This window comes from Phalacrocorax carbo, chromosome 10 (assembly GCF_963921805.1).
Source record: "Phalacrocorax carbo chromosome 10, bPhaCar2.1, whole genome shotgun sequence".
Classification (NCBI taxonomy): Eukaryota; Metazoa; Chordata; class Aves; order Suliformes; family Phalacrocoracidae; genus Phalacrocorax; species Phalacrocorax carbo.
Genome location: NC_087522.1, coordinates 22,983,483 through 23,001,969, shown reverse-complemented (window position 1 = coordinate 23,001,969; position 18,487 = coordinate 22,983,483). Strand labels below are relative to the sequence as shown.

At 42.4% G+C, this 18,487-nt stretch overlaps 1 protein-coding gene across 1 annotated transcript in view; it reads right to left on the bottom strand.

The window, feature by feature from the left end:
• LOC104046960 (cytosolic phospholipase A2 epsilon-like) overlaps positions 1-18,487 on the bottom strand; it is a 44,302-nt gene that overhangs the window by 15,833 nt on the left and 9,982 nt on the right. The window contains exons 3-10 of the mRNA XM_064462339.1: positions 14,428-14,503; positions 4,324-4,460; positions 3,376-3,504; positions 2,658-2,698; positions 2,046-2,088; positions 1,559-1,622; positions 459-628; positions 239-334 (exon numbers count right to left, since the gene is read on the bottom strand). Of these exons, the coding sequence (XP_064318409.1) occupies positions 239-334; positions 459-628; positions 1,559-1,622; positions 2,046-2,088; positions 2,658-2,698; positions 3,376-3,504; positions 4,324-4,460; positions 14,428-14,503 (756 nt within the window). The remainder of the gene's footprint in view (positions 1-238; positions 335-458; positions 629-1,558; positions 1,623-2,045; positions 2,089-2,657; positions 2,699-3,375; positions 3,505-4,323; positions 4,461-14,427; positions 14,504-18,487) is intronic.

Sequence of the window (18,487 nt, the reverse complement as noted above, 5' to 3'; positions counted from 1 at the left end):
TAAGGCGCGTGTTTAGAGCTAGCGGGTGAATAACAGAAATTGTTTGTGCGCATGACCACATGAGGAATGTGTCGAAAAGGTGTGTAAGCAATGAAAAGCTGACAATAAAGGTCTTCTGCAAAACATCTGTCAGGAGTCCGTGACATTCTTCCCTGCAGTCTTCAGTTTCTGCTTCTTGGGAACCAGAAACAGTTTTTAAAAGCTTGCAAAGGATTCCTCTTGGCCAGTGTCAACTTACCTCGCCAACTACTTCCCACTTGGAGGGGAGTGACTTCAGAGGGAGAGTCAGGGGGATGCCTCTGCTCCTTCTTGCTCTCCGTGGCACACAAGCGCACTGCAAAGGAAGATGGAGTGCTTTTTGGTTAAGACAGAGATGTTCTCCTCTTGCTGCCTACTCACACATAAAGGTCAGATCAAAGGACTGTCTGTGTTGACTACCGTGTTCTGGGGCAACGTACAAAGGTGGGAAGCCTCCTCTTCTTTGTGAGTACAACATCCAGAGAAGGTTGCTTGTATTTGGCATAGTGGAAGAAAATGGGTCCTTGGAGAGGGGAGCTGGAGTCACAGCCCACCGAAGCTGTCTGAGTTTCTTCAAAGGATCCTCTCACTGTAAATGTTAGCTCGTTTTCTGAAACAATGAGAGAAAATATACACACAAAGTTACTTTTAATTGCAAAAAAGAGAGAAAGGGAAAAAAAGGAGCAAAAGGTAACTTTGAACAAACCCCTTCTCTTCTGCCTTTGTATTTAGAAAGCTGTCTTCTGAAAGTGATCCAAGACCCAAACATTACAGGTCGTTGTATCTTTATAATGGGCTAAACAAGAAGCCAGGTGGGAGTGTGATATGAATGGTACTGCATTTTAGACTGCTGCATTTCTATTGCAGTTGCATCGTGACATGGTGAATGCAACCAGGTACTTTGCATGTAAATCATCTCATCCCAGGCCAAATAATGAGCAACAGAAGTCCTCAGTCCCCTGAAATAAGATCTGACTCTGCAGCAGATGACCCTGTTTATATAAAGAGGTCAGCTAATCCTGCTGGTGTGTGTTATGCATGCTCTGAGATTGCCTACCAGCTCCAGCCCCTCAGGGGATGTGGGCAGAGGAACTTCTGGAATCTGGATCTTGATCAGGGCCAGATGGGAGCCAGCTGCTGAGCAGCTAACCCCTGCAAAAAATTAGGTGTTTCTGTGCGCATGCAGAGTCGACCTGTCAGAGATCCCGAGGAAAGTTAAGGCCACGGACTATTGCACCTAGGGAAGTAAGCTTCTCCAGGGTTTAGCAGTACTACAGCAGAGGTTTTCAGGATCTCAGCTTGGGGTTTAGATACCTGTTCAAGCATCTGATATTGTTTCTAGTCCGGCACAAGGCTCCCTGCGAAGTCAGAACCCTGAACCTACACCTGCTGCACAATTGGTAGCACTCCCTACTGGGAAGATTTACAAATTGCCTTAGAGGTGGCCAATTAAAGCCTTGGTATTTGGATGATACAATTTCTAGGCATTGTTAGAGGGGCTAAAATCACTAATATTCAGGTAAAGAATTAATAAGCTTACCTGAAAAATGCTTCTTTTTCATCCTGCTGTCCAAGTGAACTTCCAAGCAGGCTACTTCACGACTCTAGAAGAGATGGGGTAGGGACAGAGAATTAGGTTGCTCATCCAGCCATCTCACCACCAGTGCCAGCAGATGCCGGAGAAGCCTTTGTAGGAAGCGTCACTGCTCAAATGTGGGGGCCAAATGTGTTGGAGACTTCTGCCAGACCCAGTGAAAGTGAGAACTAACTACGCGGTCACACGGGAAGGTGGTGCTACGATAAACACATTGTAATTTTCAATGGATGCAGGCAAATCAAAGGAAAAGGATAGCTGTCTGCAGGCTCCTCTGGAATTGTGCTGGCTTCCTCAAAGAGAAAGCTCCTAAGAGAAAAAGTATCACTAAAGAATGAAGACTTGTCATGTTTCCCTCACTGCCATCGTAGTCAGATAAGGTAAGGAATGATGTGGGAAAGAACACAAGAAAACAAAACAAATAATATTTTACCACTATTGCCCCATTTGTGATGATGGTTTCAGGAGGATCCGGGCTAGAAAACAAGAACAAATAATATGTATTTATAAACAATATAATCTGGACACTGTCCTGAACAGGACACATCTTTCTCTCTTAATATTTTTTTTATTTGCTCCTTCCCATTGCTTGTAGAGGTACGCTCCCTTATCACTAGACCCCACATAACAGCCTAGTAGAAATGATTCAATTGCAATAAAGCACCTGGAAAGTTCTTGTAACAGCCTTAATAGCATAGATATGTCACAGATTAGGTAGCAACATTCTCCTACCATCAGCTGCCCAGAGAATCCTCTCCAGAAAATCTATAGACTTACTGCAGTGGGATTTACCAGCCCTAGAAAACCAACTCCAAACTATGTACGTAATATATAAATTTTAAGAGACAGTCACAGAATTAAAAATTCTGAACTCATTCTCCGCATCATAGCGTTCTCCTTTCTTACAATGATTTGCTGATGCACACATTACATTTGGAAAGAGGGTGAATCTAGCTATTAAGATGATACTGGGTGTACAGAAGGTTTCTCAGCACTGATCCACCTATCCAAGCTGCTGCTTCCGTAATAATGGGGTTTTACTCACATGCTCTCCAATACAAACTCAACTTCGAGTTCCTCCGTCCTCTGAAAATGAGAGAAAAAAAAATAATTAAGGAGTCTCAATTAGTATGTGCAGAGGTTTGCAAAGTGACCCACGTTTTTGCAAGCACAGTTTCCTTTATGCTTTAATAAATAACAATATCCTGTTTTGTGCTTGTTATTGTCAGCATTAGAAGACAGAAGCAGCTTTTCCTTCCCCAAGGAAAAGAAGATCTCAATTGTACTAGCAGAACAAAGGGTGCTTTGTGCTTACAAGTCTCCCTAGCAAACCTTTATTTTCCACTTTCTTCTCTGCCACCTTCCATGTGCTGAACGCAGCATGCTGAGACTTAAGTGTTCAGTAAAACATTGTGGAAACAGGCCATTTCCCCGTCCTTGTATTGGTTTTCTTTTTATGATCTTTGTGAGGATTAGATAAACTCTGTCATTTTCTGTCAGATTATTAAAAGTGCAAAGATTCCCTAAAATTGCATCTGCTCTGGGGCTTGGGAATTTGGCCATAATCTGTGCCAGAGGAAACTGAATTTGAGGAATTTGAGACGGCCATCTATTTTGGCACTGGTGTGCAATTTCTAAGGTTTTAATAAATTTTGTTACATCTTTACCACCAAGCTAGTCCTGGTGGTAAAAGGCAGAAGAGCCAGCACACCTCTTTAATCAGAGGGGAGAGAATGGACATCAAGAGGTATTAAAAGCCTTACCTGTGGCTTTAGCAGGAATGCTGTCAGCACTCTTTCCCCAAGGGGGATTTTAGCTACATCAAAAAGCACAGTTGCATGGTAATCATCATGAATGATGTCTTCATCAGAAACAGTAATTTCCAGAATATTCTGGGGGAATAAATAATAAACATCCAATTTGTTAGCATGTACTCAAGAAGTATGACATTCTGCAGCTCTTTCAGGTTCAGAGCCTGCTTTACAAGTGAGGAAACAGAAAAGTATTGACGGCAAAGTGTCACAAGGAAGAGTAAGAAAATGAGTGTAACCTCCTTTATAAGAAACAGCTTCTAGACTCATCAATTAAGGCTGAACTGAGATTTTTCTTGGGTCACCTTTTATGCTTTTAAGTTGCTCTCACCAAAAAAAGCAATCTTTTAGGAAGGAATATAGATAGCCAGAAATCCTATATTGCCCCTTATAAACATGGGCAATAAAGGTCACTTCATATTAATAATCACTTTTCTAAGTGCTTGGACTTTCCACTTCCAGCCACCTATTTGTAGGTATTATTTGAGTGTAGTATAATTATCAGCAGCAAACTGAGTAACGATCTTAATCATGCTAGAATTTAGCAGCTTCCTGGCATTGATATGCCGTTATTTCTTGTCCTCTCAGGGAAAGATGTGTTTTTCTGTTATAGTGTTGGTTTTTTATTTTTATTTCATAGTTTCTCTGTGTTGGCACTCTGTCATAGGTTCCATCAGCCTTCTCCAAGGAGGTCAGGTTCACATTCAGATATATAAATAATAACCATCTGTTAGGAGAGAAGTGGATTCCAGCAAAAGTCAAAATTGTTTTCCTCCAGCTTGCTAGGGGTATTTTAAGTAAACTCAGAAAAGCATTAGAGGACATGACGTCCTGTTTTGGGCTAAACCAAAAGAAGCTGTTTAGAGATGAGATGAAGACGAGAGTTTTTGGTTTGTGTACCTTGACTTGTCTCTGTATTCGGAAGTAGAAAGTTTCATTCCACACGGGATTTCTGCAGTTTTTTATGGTTTTGGTGTGGAGTTTTTCATCCAAAGCATTTGGCAACCAGAGGCTCACATAGCAATCAGATTGGCTTACTGTAGAAACATAGGCAAAAAATATCTGGCAGTGGAAGCACAACACAAGCAGCGGAGGCATTGAAATGCTCTGTAGCTTGAACATGGATGAGAGATGGCCAGTTCTTTCTGATATACATTGGCCAAACCGGGAAGAGAGAAATCACACAGCTGGATGGAAATGAATTTGTTGTTCGTCACAACACTATTTTTAATAAGCAGAGTATTCAAATAGCTATGCACAATCCTACAGAATTTTAAAAAAATACAGTCCTAGCCAGTGGACAGAACAATATGAATAGCCAGGAGTCTTATATGGTCCCTTATCAACCTTGTTCCAGCTCTCTGCGAATTTGGCAGGAGGAGAAACTGCGATTGATGCAGCAGAGTGAGCCTCAGACCCTGAGAGAGATTGAGTGTGAACTGTCTCTGTGTCACTTTAGCTTTCTGAGAAATCTTAAAAGGATCATGTTTGAGTCTGATTCAGATAATAAATGTCTGGCATACCTGGTTATGAACCCTTCATGACGGAAAATTAATTATTCCAGCTACCTAGAGCATTGTCTCCTTAGGTAGGGTAGGAAGGGAGAGGCCTACCAGCAGTACAGTTGCTTCTGCAGGAGGTCAATAGGTAGCTGGAGCCTTTTCCTGGTGTTTGCTGATGCCTCAAAGATCTGGAAGCTATTTCCTACTCCACATCCCTTCCCAGGAAAGATGAAGTGGCAGAGAGGATTTGGATCTTGTGGATGAAGGGAGCGAGGTTGCAGTTATTATAAGGGATCATCTACCCATAGACCATGAACCAAGCAAACGCCAGAGAGATTCTCAGACCTTGGACAGGAACTTTTCCAGAGGCAACTGAAAGGGCTGATCCATCCTGTTGTGCAAACACAAGCCTTGGTGAGAAGAGAGGAGAAGGGGAGAAACTTGGTCCCATGGCCGTCAATAGAGATAACTACCTCATGAGCAGAGAGACAAACACTTACTACCTGTAAGCACAGCACAGGTCTTGAGTCTGTTTCTCAAGGTTAGAAGAAAGTTCACCCTAGTACTTTTATCAAGATATCAGATATATTGCTTTGGGATACTTAGGCTAAATATAAGGTGTTGCCTGAAATGCAGAGGCCCAGTGACTGGGACATCCCTGGAGGATGATGCCTGTCAGTCAGGGAGGTTCCCAGGTAACCCTTCACTCTGAATCTGAAGGACTTTCTTGACACTGCTGGGAGTTTTGCCTCACGAAGGATGGGTGTTGCCTTTCTGTCTTTGAAATTATTTCCACAAGCAACATTTCAGTATCTCATATTTTTACATAATCTAAGCAACAGAATAATATATTGACTTTGGCAATTACTGGTGTAAGATTCAATGTACAACTTGTGGGAGAGCTGTGATTACCTATCTGTCTGATAACAGAAACACCTCCCCTGTCTGCGCTGGCTGACAGCCTGCTGAGCTGTGATGTACTCAGCCTGATAAGTGGTATTGCTGGCTCTGATCTAAGGAGTTTCTCAAGAACACATAGGAAGCCTGTACCAAAGCCAAGAACCAAACATAGCTTCAGGTTGTCTAGACCATCCCTGCTGTGATTAATGCACTTATCACTGCCAGTCTCCTGTGTTCCAAAAACATGAGTCCAGTGTCCCCAAAATCACCAAAGTGGTTGAGATGGGAGGTACTTCAGAAATGTTAAACTGATCCGAGACATAATTTCTCTCCTTTTTTTGTTTCTGGCCATCATAGGGTGCAGGAAGGACACATTTCTGTATTTTTTGCTGTAGTTGCAAAGGCCAATTCTTTTCCTTTCTTCTTCTTAATCAAAACTGAGATGCTCTATCCTTTTTTAAATTCCAGCTTTCAATCACACTGTGTATAAAACAAGACTCATGATAGAACCGAGAAAGGTGGCAGTGCTGAAACTCTGAGCCAAGCATGAGTGACAAACCACAGCACTTACAAATGTCTTTTATTACTCTTTTATCTGGAATTTACTGATTTTCTGGAGTGTTTCCTTTCACAAAACATTTCCATGAGGTTACTTTCTAAAATTATTTTTCCATATATGTGTTGCTTTCATAAATATTTACTTAAAATAAGCTATTGACAATTCTTTGACGAACTGATGAAGTACAGGCTAGATAAATGGACAATGAGGTGGGTTAAAAACTGGCTGAACTGCCAGGCTCAAAGGACTGCAATCAGCAGCACAAAGTCTGTCTGGAGGCCAGACCTAGTCTTGTACCCCAGGGGTGATACTGGGGCCAATGCTGCTTAACATCTCTATTAACAACGTGATAGGACAGGGAGCACCTTCAGTAAGTTTGCAGGTGGTACAAAACTGGGAGGAGCTCTGGCTCTGCTGCCTTTCAGAGGGACCTGGACAGGCTGGAGAACCGGCCCAAGGTGAGCTTCATGAAGTTCAGCAAAGGAAATGTAAAGTCCTGCCCGTGGGAAGGAATCACCCCATGCACCAGTGCAGGCTGGGGACTGACTGGCTGCAAAGCAGCTCTGCAGAGAAGGACCCGTGCATGTCAGCGGACACCAGGTTGAACACAAGCCAGCAACGTGCCCTTGTGGCAAACAAGGCCAACAGCTTCCTGGGCTGCATTAGAAGTGTTGCCAGCAGGTGGAAGGTGATCCTTCCTCTCTACTCAGCACTGGCAAGGCCACGTTTCTGGGTTCTCCAGTACAAAAGAGGTAAGGGTGTACTGGAGTGAGTCTAGCAAAAGTCCACAAAGAACATGGAGGGATTGGAGATTCTGCCATATTGGGAGAGGCTAAGAACGCTGGGACTCTTCAGCCTGGACCAGAGAAGGCTCAGGGGTATCTTACCAATGTATGTAAATACCTGAGATAAGGTATGGGGGAAGGGGGAGGAAGAGGGAGATAAATAAGTCAGAGTCAGGCTTTTATCAGTGCTGCCCAGCAAAAGGTAAGAGGCCATGACCAAAAAGCAAAATACAGGAAACCCCATTTAAACATAAGAAAAAACTTTTTTTGACCATGAGGGTGGCCAAACACTGGCACAGGTTGCCCAGAGAGGCTGTGAAGTCTTTATCCTCAAAGACGTTTAAAACCCAGCTGGACATGGCTCTGAGCAACCTGCTGTAGCTGACCCTGCTTTGAGCAGGGGGCTGGACCAGGCAACCTCCAGAGGTGCCTTCACACCTCAGCCACTCTGTGTGACTCTGCAATATCAAGGCCGGTTGGTCACAGACAAATTTTATATAATTGTTAGTAACTACTGAGTGCAAATTTGACCTTGAAGATGAGGTTGAGATGAAACTGCTAGGACAAAGCACATCCTCTGTCTGTGGAGAAAAAGGGAACTATGCCAAATGTGTTTTTGCCACAATTCATCTACAGTCCCTACTGATGGGGAGAGGTTATTGTTTCCCACGAAACTCCTGTGATTTTCTATATTTTCCTTGAATTGTACAGACAGTATCAGCTATTCCCCATGTTGTGACTCTAACTGAGCTTATGCATTTCTGTAGAAGTGGCAGTTCCCTCGAAGCCAGGCTAAGCTGTGAGGCACACAGTGGGACAAATAAAAATAACAGGATAGTTGGATGTCTGCTGAATGGTGTGAAGACTATGACACCCTGATTACAAGGGAGCACTTGAAATGACTAACCAGCTTTTTTGGCTCCCACTTATCCCTGAATAAACTGTACAAGAGAGCTACTGAAAGTCTACCAGTTTATTTGTTGCTACCTGGGAGGTAGTATAAAAAATTATATTTGCCTTTTCTTCATGATCTAATTGTAATGCAATTGGTGGGCACCATTAGCAATTCCATGCCATGCCAGGCCCTCACCTCAGCTCACACGTTCCAGCTCCATTCCCTGATGACATAAAGTCACCCCGTGTGGACGCTGGGACAGCTGAACTCAGTCTCTTTGGAATTCAGCGCTAATTGACCCTGCTGTCCTTTCCCAGTTTTCAACCACTTCTGATTCCATTGCATTCGTCTGTTGGTGGGACTATTTCTCATCTCTATCTTCATGCTAAAGGTGGGCTAAAAATTCAGGACTGAACTGGAAGCCAGCTGTTTGCTGCTGTGTGAGAGTACAGTACTGGGACACGTTCCTGAAATGAACCATCATGAGCTAAAAATCATTCCTTTCCATCACTAGTAAGTAGAAAGTGAAAACCAAAACATATAAGAAAAACTAGTCTCATAACAACAATGAATGTAAACCATAAAATCCCATTTGTCCTGTTACTGCATTTCATAATGCCAAAAGAAGAAATAATTTTCTTCTAGCAATTTCCTCTCCACCTGCACAGACAGGTTCCCCTTGAATCTGAGTTTACTAGAGTTCACCTAAAAGGAAGGAGAGAGCTGCTCCCATTTCTGAATCGTTGGACGTGGTCTCCGGGGACATGTTCCCTCACCAGCATAGTATGATGCAAATATTAAGAAGTTACCTCCAACTGCTGTCTATCTGAGAACTGATTTGAACTGAACTCAGTCCTCTAAATTATACAGATGCAACAGACATCTGCAAGTGTAATATTACTCTCTGTAACTTGCTTGTGGAAATAATAAAGGCTCATAGAGGTACCATGCTTAATCAGTGATGTCCTTTACCAGGAACGGACAGTCTCCTGTGTGGATGAGCCCTCCACCCTGCCCTGCCATTTAAGTTGAGTGGCAAAGTAGGATTTGCTTCCTGGATCACAGGCTCAGCAGGTGCAGTACCTGCTGCAGCCACAGAGCAAAGCTTTCACACCCTGGGCCACCTCTGCCTCCTGCACCAACAGCACCACTTGCATTCTTGGAACAGAATCGTGAGTATCACCTGCACTAGTGTATTCTCCCTAATTTTTTTCATTTATTTTCTTTAGCAAAAATAACCCCTGATGTCTTTGGAGAACCACTCTCATTTGCAAATACTGCAGGTGTATCATCCCAGAGCTGACTCATATCTTCTGAATGGATAAAAGAAGAGCTTCCATGAAATAATTTCATAAGCTAAGAGAGAATAAAGGCTCTGAGCTCCTTTTTTATGACTATGCAAAACCTCTCTTCATCCAAAGATGAAAACCAAAAGGAAGATGCAAAGACAAAAGGAAGGGTAAAGGGAGTGGTGTGATTGTTCTGACCTCCCAGCTTAGGTTTCCTTCCACATGCACCTGATTTCTATAGTTAGAAAATATACCTGATAATTTCAGTCACATTTCAACCCTGCCAAGATTTTGCCTTGTCCTACCTCAGCTGAGAGCTGATCACAGGGATCCCCCTACCCACAGCCTCTTGAACTAGCAGGACAACATTCAACAGAGAAGTTTCTGTGCCCAGGAAGACATCACCTGTCACCCTGAAACTCACTCCAAGTAATTTCTTACTGGGACACACGGCTCAAATTCACCTCTGCAGTCCAGGCAGAGTGTTGCAAACACCCAGCACCAGCGAGGCTAAGTATGTCAAGCAAGAGCTGACACCCCTCCTTGTCACCCCTGCTGTGTTAATGAGCCCAGACATGCTCCCCAGCAGCAAAGGTCAGCTCTTGTATGTGGTATCACCTGGTACCCGCATAGGCTGCCATGGTTTCAGAAAGCAGCCTGTCGCAGAGACCCCTTTACTCAGGTCTTCAGGGTTATGCGAGATCCAGCGGAGTCCGAAAGAGTTTGGCTCTTTCACGTACAAAATCCTAGTGGTGAGGGCCACATCGCTGCAGGTCTGTGTCACCAGTGTTGCCCGAGGACCTAGGAGAGGTCTGCTTTGCCTCAGGGCGAATCCCCTCTTGCCAGATGAGGCAGATCCCCTCACTGATTGTCTGTTTGTCCGCAAGCGTGGGGTAAGGGCGTCACCTCTAGCTGTGGGGTTTAGGGGCTGCCACCAACACTAATGATGGCAAAATCGGGCTGGGCTGGGAGCTTGGTGCAGCTCTGTGTGACCACCCAATAACTTGTTTCTTTAAGGAGAGCAGCTGGAGGGTGTTGGAGAGCCTGTGCCACCACGGTCCTCCTCTGCCATTGCCTGGCTCCTTTCTTGTCCTTTTGGGAAACAGAGTCACTGGAAGGGGTGTTAGGAGTGATGAAAGGAGCTAATTCACAGTTTCCCCCACTACCTCATCCTGGCCAGATATTTCTCCTACACGTGGGGAATTCTCTAGGAAAAGTGACACCATTAATAGAGTCAGGAAACATGAGCTTTTGTAAAAACCTCTGGCACTAGCCTCCAGCTGAGGAGGAGCAAACAAGCACACCAATGACCAAAAAAGTAATTCTTTTATCCAAGGCTGCCTGCAGTCTCAGACTGAGGAGGGGAATATAGTCTGGCACTTGCTTTGCAGTGGTAAGAATCCCATAAACTTCACTGGAATTGCTTCCTTTCTAGCATGCCTACCACCTCCCTAGCCTAACCCTTGGAGCCTGGTGTTAATACTCAGCACCTGCAGGGCAGCAGGATGAGTGTAAGTGATCTTATCTGGGCACCTGCCTCTCTAGTGCCCACAGTGAGATCAGGGAGTGCCAGAAATGTATGTTTGAATCTGACCCATGATTACAAATTGGCATCGGTGTCATTAAGAATACAGTGAAAACTAATTAGCTCAGGTCTATCCAAGAGCATTTGCATGATAAGACAGAAACCAGTTGTATGAAGTATGAAGCAAATGTCAGGGCTGAACATTACCCGAGTATAGAGGAGCCCAAAAAAAAGCGATAGAATCACCGTAGGTGTATTAAAAGGGCTAATTGATCTATTGAGGAGGAGGGGGTTGCTTTCTTTTTGTTTTAGCTTTTTTCTTTGCGTGAAAACAGATGCAATCACTGCCAAGCTCTAGCAGCACATATTGACTACAGGCAAAGGTGTAACATCAGATTTCAGGATAAGCTGGAACTCCATCCGAGCTTGCGAAATACATATCCCACAGATCTTGAGGTGCCTGTTTAAAACACACCCAGGATCAAGTTAGGTGCACACAATAGTGAGGAATGTCACTGGAAGTATAGAGAAAGAAGTGGAGTTTTCTGAAGCCAGGATTTGGCAAGTAAGTCAAGGAAAAATACAAAAACTCTAATGACCAAAGGACAAGGTGTGACTGCACTTAAAGGGAACAGACTAAAATCGGGGAAATAGAGCATATTTTAGCCAAGCGGAGGTGAACAGAAGCTCAAGTAAGCAGATAACTGTGCATGCTTAGAATGATGGGAAACCAGCAAGTGGGCAGAAAAAGTCACAGAAGCTGATGCACTTGGTTGGAAAGGTGGCTTGTTCTTGGATTTGATATTTGGAAAACAGAAATCTAGGAAAATCTGAAATACCTTATCACAAAAATTGTTAGCCTTTCACTGATATCTCACAGTCAGATAGCACCTGAATCTTCTGCCTATAATCTGTTTTCCAGGGGAAAAGATAATATTGATGAGACAAAGCTAGGTAAACATATTTTTCAAATTCTCATCGACACATGTTAGCATGTATAGCTATTTTAGTTTTCTGATACTTCAAATACTTTCAAATGTTAAAAACTAAATATTAAGCTAAAAGGACATCAGTATCATTGCAAAAAAAATCAAGCACTTAAAAATTACAAGACATCTTTTTGCATTGGACTGAAGCATTTAAATCACATGGTATCACACTATTTTTCCCAGGAGATTCCAGCTTCTTTGAGAGCACAGGCAGGTTGCTCCCCAGTCAACAGAGAACTATTTAATATTTGTTTGTCTCCCTTGTTCAAGGGCATGCTGCTTTACAGTGCTCCATTATGGTATGACACCCTTCAGAAACAGGCCCAAAGTCACAGAGTACCTGGAGAATTATCAGCAGGAAGGAGAGAAAAAACATCCTTTCCTTCACCTGTGGGTCCCCAAATCTTGCTTACCATAATTAACAAAAGAATCTGAAGATACTTCTCACTGTTTCTAGGTCTTACCTCGCATCTTAGATTAGGATCCCTCAACACATAACTAGAGATAACCCCTTTCAGAATGACCACATCATCAAATAGATGAGAGGGGAAAATATGTGGGAGAAGATATTCTGTAATCTGGTTTATAGATAGGGCAACAGAGGCACAGAGTGTTTGGATGACTTCCCTAAATTTATACAAGTCTGTTGGCAGAGCTAAAAACTGAGCCCACACATCTTGATCCCTACTCCAGAGATGTACCTTTTGGTGATAACGGGAATTTCCTAAATCTCTGCATCTCGTTATTCAAGACTTCTGAAATCCCTCTGTCCTCAGGATGGAGGACAAGGTTGTAACAGAAACATTATTTTGTGAGAATGCAGCATCATTTCACTTTGTGCAATCCCTTTGCATAAGCTGGTGAGTCATGGTTCTTATCTTGTCATGAAATTTCCATTGCAGATCAAAGGTGATACTGAAAGAAATTAAGTCAGCACTTCAAAGGAAAGAAGGTGAGGTCTTGAATGTATGTGTAGTGTTTCATAGCTGTGAAAACAAATAGAAATCAATTTGACCTTCTTTGCTATACTATGATATTTCTTCTATTCTCTGCAACCCAGGATTGCAGAACATGTGAACCGAACGCTTCTCTCAAATTTGGCTGGAAAATTTACAATGGTGACATCCACGTTCTTGAAACACCAAAGTGAGTGAAACACAAAGAGCTGGTAAGACATTTTCTTTGTAAAATATTGTCCCAGAAGGTGAAAATAGAAAAAAATGGTATCATTCAGGGTGAAAAGAGAGAACAAGAAGGTATCCAGCCATATCCTTGGCCTTCCTCAAAGCCTGTCTGATGACTTACTGCCTCATGGAGAGATGGAACTTTAAAGCTGCCTGTCTCCTAGTCCGAAGTAGTCTTCTGAAGCAAAACCTGTTAGGGTTTCCAGGTCAAAATAATCTGGAGCAGAGCTGCTAGTTTACTGACAGCATTGCCTGCCTCATCTTATTTCTTTGGAAAAGTCATGCCTGTCATAGTTATTTGTTGGAGTTTCTAACTTCAGGGAGTGTATCAAGACAACCTGAGAGTCCTTGGTATGCAATGTACAGCATTTCCTCTGACACCTTTGGTAACTGCACCAAAGCCACCATATTTTGGAGTACCATAGCTAAAGAATTGACTCTTGGTCTGTGCAAAGAGCAGTTGTAAATGACTTTTCATGTTGAGGGATCCTCTAGCTGCACTAAAAATATTAAAAAGCAGGAAGACAGAGGAGTGAGGTAATGTTATGTGAAATGTTGGGCAGTAGAGAGGCTGTGGTGTTAGTGAACTTCAGTACAATCTCCCCAAAAGGAAAGAAAATGTGTATTAAAAGGAGGAAAAACAGTATGGTAAAGGGATACGCAAAACTAGTTATTACTGACCTGCCAAGTTCATGAGGCACATGTAGGAATGGCAGGAGAAAATTCTCCAGAGGAAAACCTCTGTGGAAGTGGAGGACCAGGTAAGGGCTGGCCAAACACCACATATTTTCAGAACACTTTGCACATAAGCTGTAACACGGCACGTACTACAGTCCCCAAAAGATTTCTGTTACACATCTTTCAGTAGGGGGGCAAGAGTCAGAAACATCCATAACAACACGGCTGCTCAGGACATGCACTTTATAGACCTCACTGTACTTCCGAGACGTGGCAGGGCTCTTTAGAGCAAAGAATTAAGAGCATCTTATGTGTAAAGATTTCAGCCCTGTATTCTATGTTTTTGTTATAGACATGTGATATAAACACCTAGGTATTAAAAGTGGTGTTAGGATATTTTCACACTTCTGAAATAGCCAGCTTGTGTGTGCTTTGCTGGGTGATGAAAGTCTTAAAGATTTACTCAATACCCTACCTGACATTGACATGCTGCTGAATTCTTAAAAAAAAAACCCACCCCAAACCCAAACAACAAAAAAAGCTCTGAAATTGTAAATAGATATTCTGTGGCAGAAAGTGGCTTTGATGTGATTTCTCAGCCGATTTCTGTTTTGCATTTGTGCAGTGGCTAGCACAAGCAGGAGCTGATCCAGTAATTTTAGAACTGTATAATGGCAGTAAGAAAATCTGGTACTTACAAAAATCTGCCTGATGAGCATTTCTCAACCTTACGATTCTTACAGTGAGCAGGGAGTAAGGTGACATTTCTTCCTGCTGGAAAAAAAAAACCAAAGGAGATGTGCTTTAAAGTTTGGGATACATGTACTTATTGTAATGACAACCAAACACTGAAAGGAGCCCAGGTTCTGCTGAAGCCAGCTCTTCCAGTTGACATCACAGCAAAAATACAATAGGCAACAAAATGTACTTTCTCCACAAACTTCATCAACCCCTAAAATCTGCAGTCACCTACGCATACAAAGAGAAAGTGTGGCAGGAGAGGGTGAATAGGGAAGTGGAGACAGGAGGGAAGCTGAGAAAGTTCAGCCAGGCAGCTGCATTAAATCATACCTGTGGTCGTCAGCATCCAATATGACAACACAAAATTCAATGAATCATGAATCAGAAATGCTCCGATTTTCGTCGGAGGGGACAAAAAAAAAAAAAAAGAGGGATCATCTTGGGTTTTCTCATTTGTTTTTAAAATAATCATTTTCATGGTGGAGAGGTGTCTAAGGATTAGTATTAGCACCTTAGGGAATGTCTCAGACCACCACTGCAATACACAGCTTTGGACAAACATTCCTAGCTTGCTTTGTGAGAAGAGAAGCTTTCCTTACCAAACGTGGTTATCTGATTGACAGACATGGAGTAGTGTAACAAAGTACGTGGCTTTGACTACAATCCGTCTCAAAGGCGGCTATCTCCAATTCCTTGTTGAAGATGCCAGGCCTGACCAACTGGGTCTGTAAAAGTTGTACCAATCACATGTGCTTTAGGGATTTTATACCTTCGGAGAACATGTCCAGCAGCAGCAGCAAAAGCAGCTAGAATATCGGCAGAAAGATGCTGAAAATGGACAAAACTTACTGCCTGGATTCCCTGGCTGTGGGAACAGTTGTGGAAAATTTGTCAAAATAGCTGACGTTCATAGAAAGAAAAGAGAGTTGCACCGTGGCTGTACACAGGACACTGAATGAACAGGATGAATCGGCACTGAGGACGGCTATCTGTATCATAGTTTAAGAACAGAAGCAGAAGGGGGAATTTCAGAAATTTCCAACTATATTGTGTAATACATTCCCAGGCTGGTGTATGATTTTAATAGGAACAGGTCTCTAGATATTGGGAGTAACACAGTAAGACTTCAGTGAATTCCAGAGGACGGGGGTCTGTGTAGGAGAGAAAATACTCTTTCAAAGTCTGTCAAACCCCGAGGGCTGACTGCATACAAAGATACTGTTAGCGGATTCTGAATTGGCTACCTCCAGTAAGAGGGGAAGATATAAACAGTATAGCATGAGACCTTGAGAGACTCAGGTTATGGAATAATAATGCTTTCTTTTCAGGTTTTTAATACAACCAGGATGTTGTAATATTAAAATTATGTAGATCTGGGAATAGGGAAGTGTGAGTTTGCCGTTCTAATAACAAAGGTCTGTGGAAGTTGTAAAATGACCAAACTAATCGTGACGACACTTGTAAATCTGCAGAAAGATGTTCAGCCAAATAATACTGAAAGAACAGTACATATCAGGGTCAAGCAATATGTGGCCACTTCAGTGATGTGGAGGTCTGATGGTGGTCACTGATATTCAAGAAGAGCTCAAGGAGGAGTTGAGATAATGGCAGAAGGTAAATAGATCAGTAATTCTTACTAAAGTAACCTCAAAAACAACAACAAAAGGCAGCCAAAGTAAGAAGCTGTGAAAGCTAATGACCAAAAGTTTGAAAAGATTATTTTAAAGTGAAAATGGAGGAGTGCTGGTGAAAGATGATGAAATAATTAGGAGATGTTATCTATTTTCTGAGAAACTTCAATTAAAGTAACAGGGAGAAACTCAAGTGAAGTAAGAGAAAGCACATTTACAGCTGCAGCTACTGTGACAGAAGTCAAAGACTGCTAAAAAGGTCAAAGTATAAGAAAGCAGTGAGACAAGGCAGTACATCAGCTGCAGCGTGTAAAGCATTGGACCATGGGGAACTCATCATGACAAAATTTAGCTTAACCTCCCAAACCATCTCGCTCTCTGTGAGGATGAAAGACATGAAGGTTACAAAAAGAATTTGAAAAAAATTGGAGTAATTCTATGATAGATATAAAGCTTCATGAAAGCTATGAAGTTATCCAATTAAACAGCAAGAATGAATTTTTGAGAAAGTGCTAGGTAATTTAAAAGGCATATTAAATAAAAATTAAGCAGTGCCTAAAATAACCATGAAGCTTTGCCCATAAGCTCAAGCTTATAACGAGGAATCGTATTATCAGAATGTTTTCAATAAGCTGACTAGTTAAAAATGCTAATACTTTTTGCTGTCAGGTAGAGAAGCAGCACACCCAAAACAAGATGAGGGCTATTACGTGCTGAACGAATGCACTCTCTTTACCAGGCTACAGGGAGTAGAAGCTCTTGGCTTCTGGGTGGATGTATTCCAAAACTAAATAGGAAATTAATGACTGTTGCTTAAAGTCGTATGTAGGGCACACGGTATTTTATAGGGCTATTTGTTCTGAACAGGGGAGGTAAGATCTCAGCATTATCAGGCTCTGGGCTGAGCCAGCTCCACACTGTTGTTTCAACCATTATTGTTAGACCACTCCTTTTTCATCAGCAAAGAATAACTCAGTGTCTTCTTGCTCAACATGTTTTTTTCTTAAAGAACAAACGCTCGTTGGGTTTGTCCCTTTGTTTCTATACCTTTCTCAAAAACGGTACTCAGAGAAATATATAAAAACTTCAGCAGACAGATTTCAGGAGAAATAAATGCAAGAGTTAAAGGAATGGCATTCAGCGTCAGTGCTCTCTCTTAGCCTTCTTTAAGGCACCAGTCCTTCAGCCAGCGTTTTGGAATACAGGTTTTTAAAGATTATCAGAGACGTGTATGAACCACCATGACTTTTTACGAAGTAGAATGACAGAAGCAGAAACAAACGTGGCTTCTGCGAAGACGTAGGCTGTGCGCTTGTTCCTGAGTGCCGTTGCAGGGAACTAGAGGCTATGTGAAGAGTGCATCACAAGAACCTCATACTTTGCATGCAAATGAAGACAAACTGATAAGAGACCTAGAGTATGGAAGGGCTATATTAGGAAGGAAAAAAACCCCAAACCCAAACAATAGAACATCCTCAGTGTTTCCATGAAGAACAGTAAGACATTACACAGATTAGATAGCGTCGAAGATTATGCAAGGGTTCAAGTACCTAATTTCATGTGGAATCATGATGAGAAAGTGGATGGGGATATTTGGCGTCACCAGAAGATGGCTGGGTGCGAAGAGCAGGAGTTTATTTAAATTTGAAGAGCTTGCCAAGGGAACAATAGGGCAGAGTACCCAATGAGCCATAAGGTACAGATTAGAAATTTGACTGAATGAGAAGCAAGAATTATTTGACACCTCCAGGAGGAGAGTTCTGAATAAGTGCTAAGAGAAAAGCCAATGATCTGTGCATGGAAACTCTGTGTACCAGGAGAAAAATGTCACCCTATTGCCAGAGAAACCTGAGACCTGTGAGACAGCAAGATACAGGCTATATCAGCCAAAGCACACCCAGCATTCAGCCATGGAACCAAGACCACAAGAGAGAGAATGGAAAAAAGACTCAAGGAATTAACAACAGAGGAAACAGCTAGTGATATAAACCTGAGAGGTGCATTCAGTAAGTGTGTTTGGTGGCAGATAACGGGCAGCCAGGCAGGTTATGGCTGAGCTTACCCCAGCCTGAGCCTTCACTGGATCAGCATGGCCCGTTAGCAAAATCTTTTCTGGTACCAGCCTGCCTCCAAGAACAATGATTACTTTAAATTTGAAGGAATAATGAAATTGCTAGTTTTATCTCCATATTCTCAACAGTTTTACCAGTTACAAAAAGGTTTGCACAGCACTCAGAACCAGACTGTACTCTGAACCCCTCTTGTGTTCTCTCAGTATAACACTTAGATGGCCGTATCATCCAAATCAAAGTCCTTCAGGGGAAAACCAATCTGTTCTAGAAAACTTTTTCATCCCCTCCTTAGGGTATCAAAGGAGGAACAACAT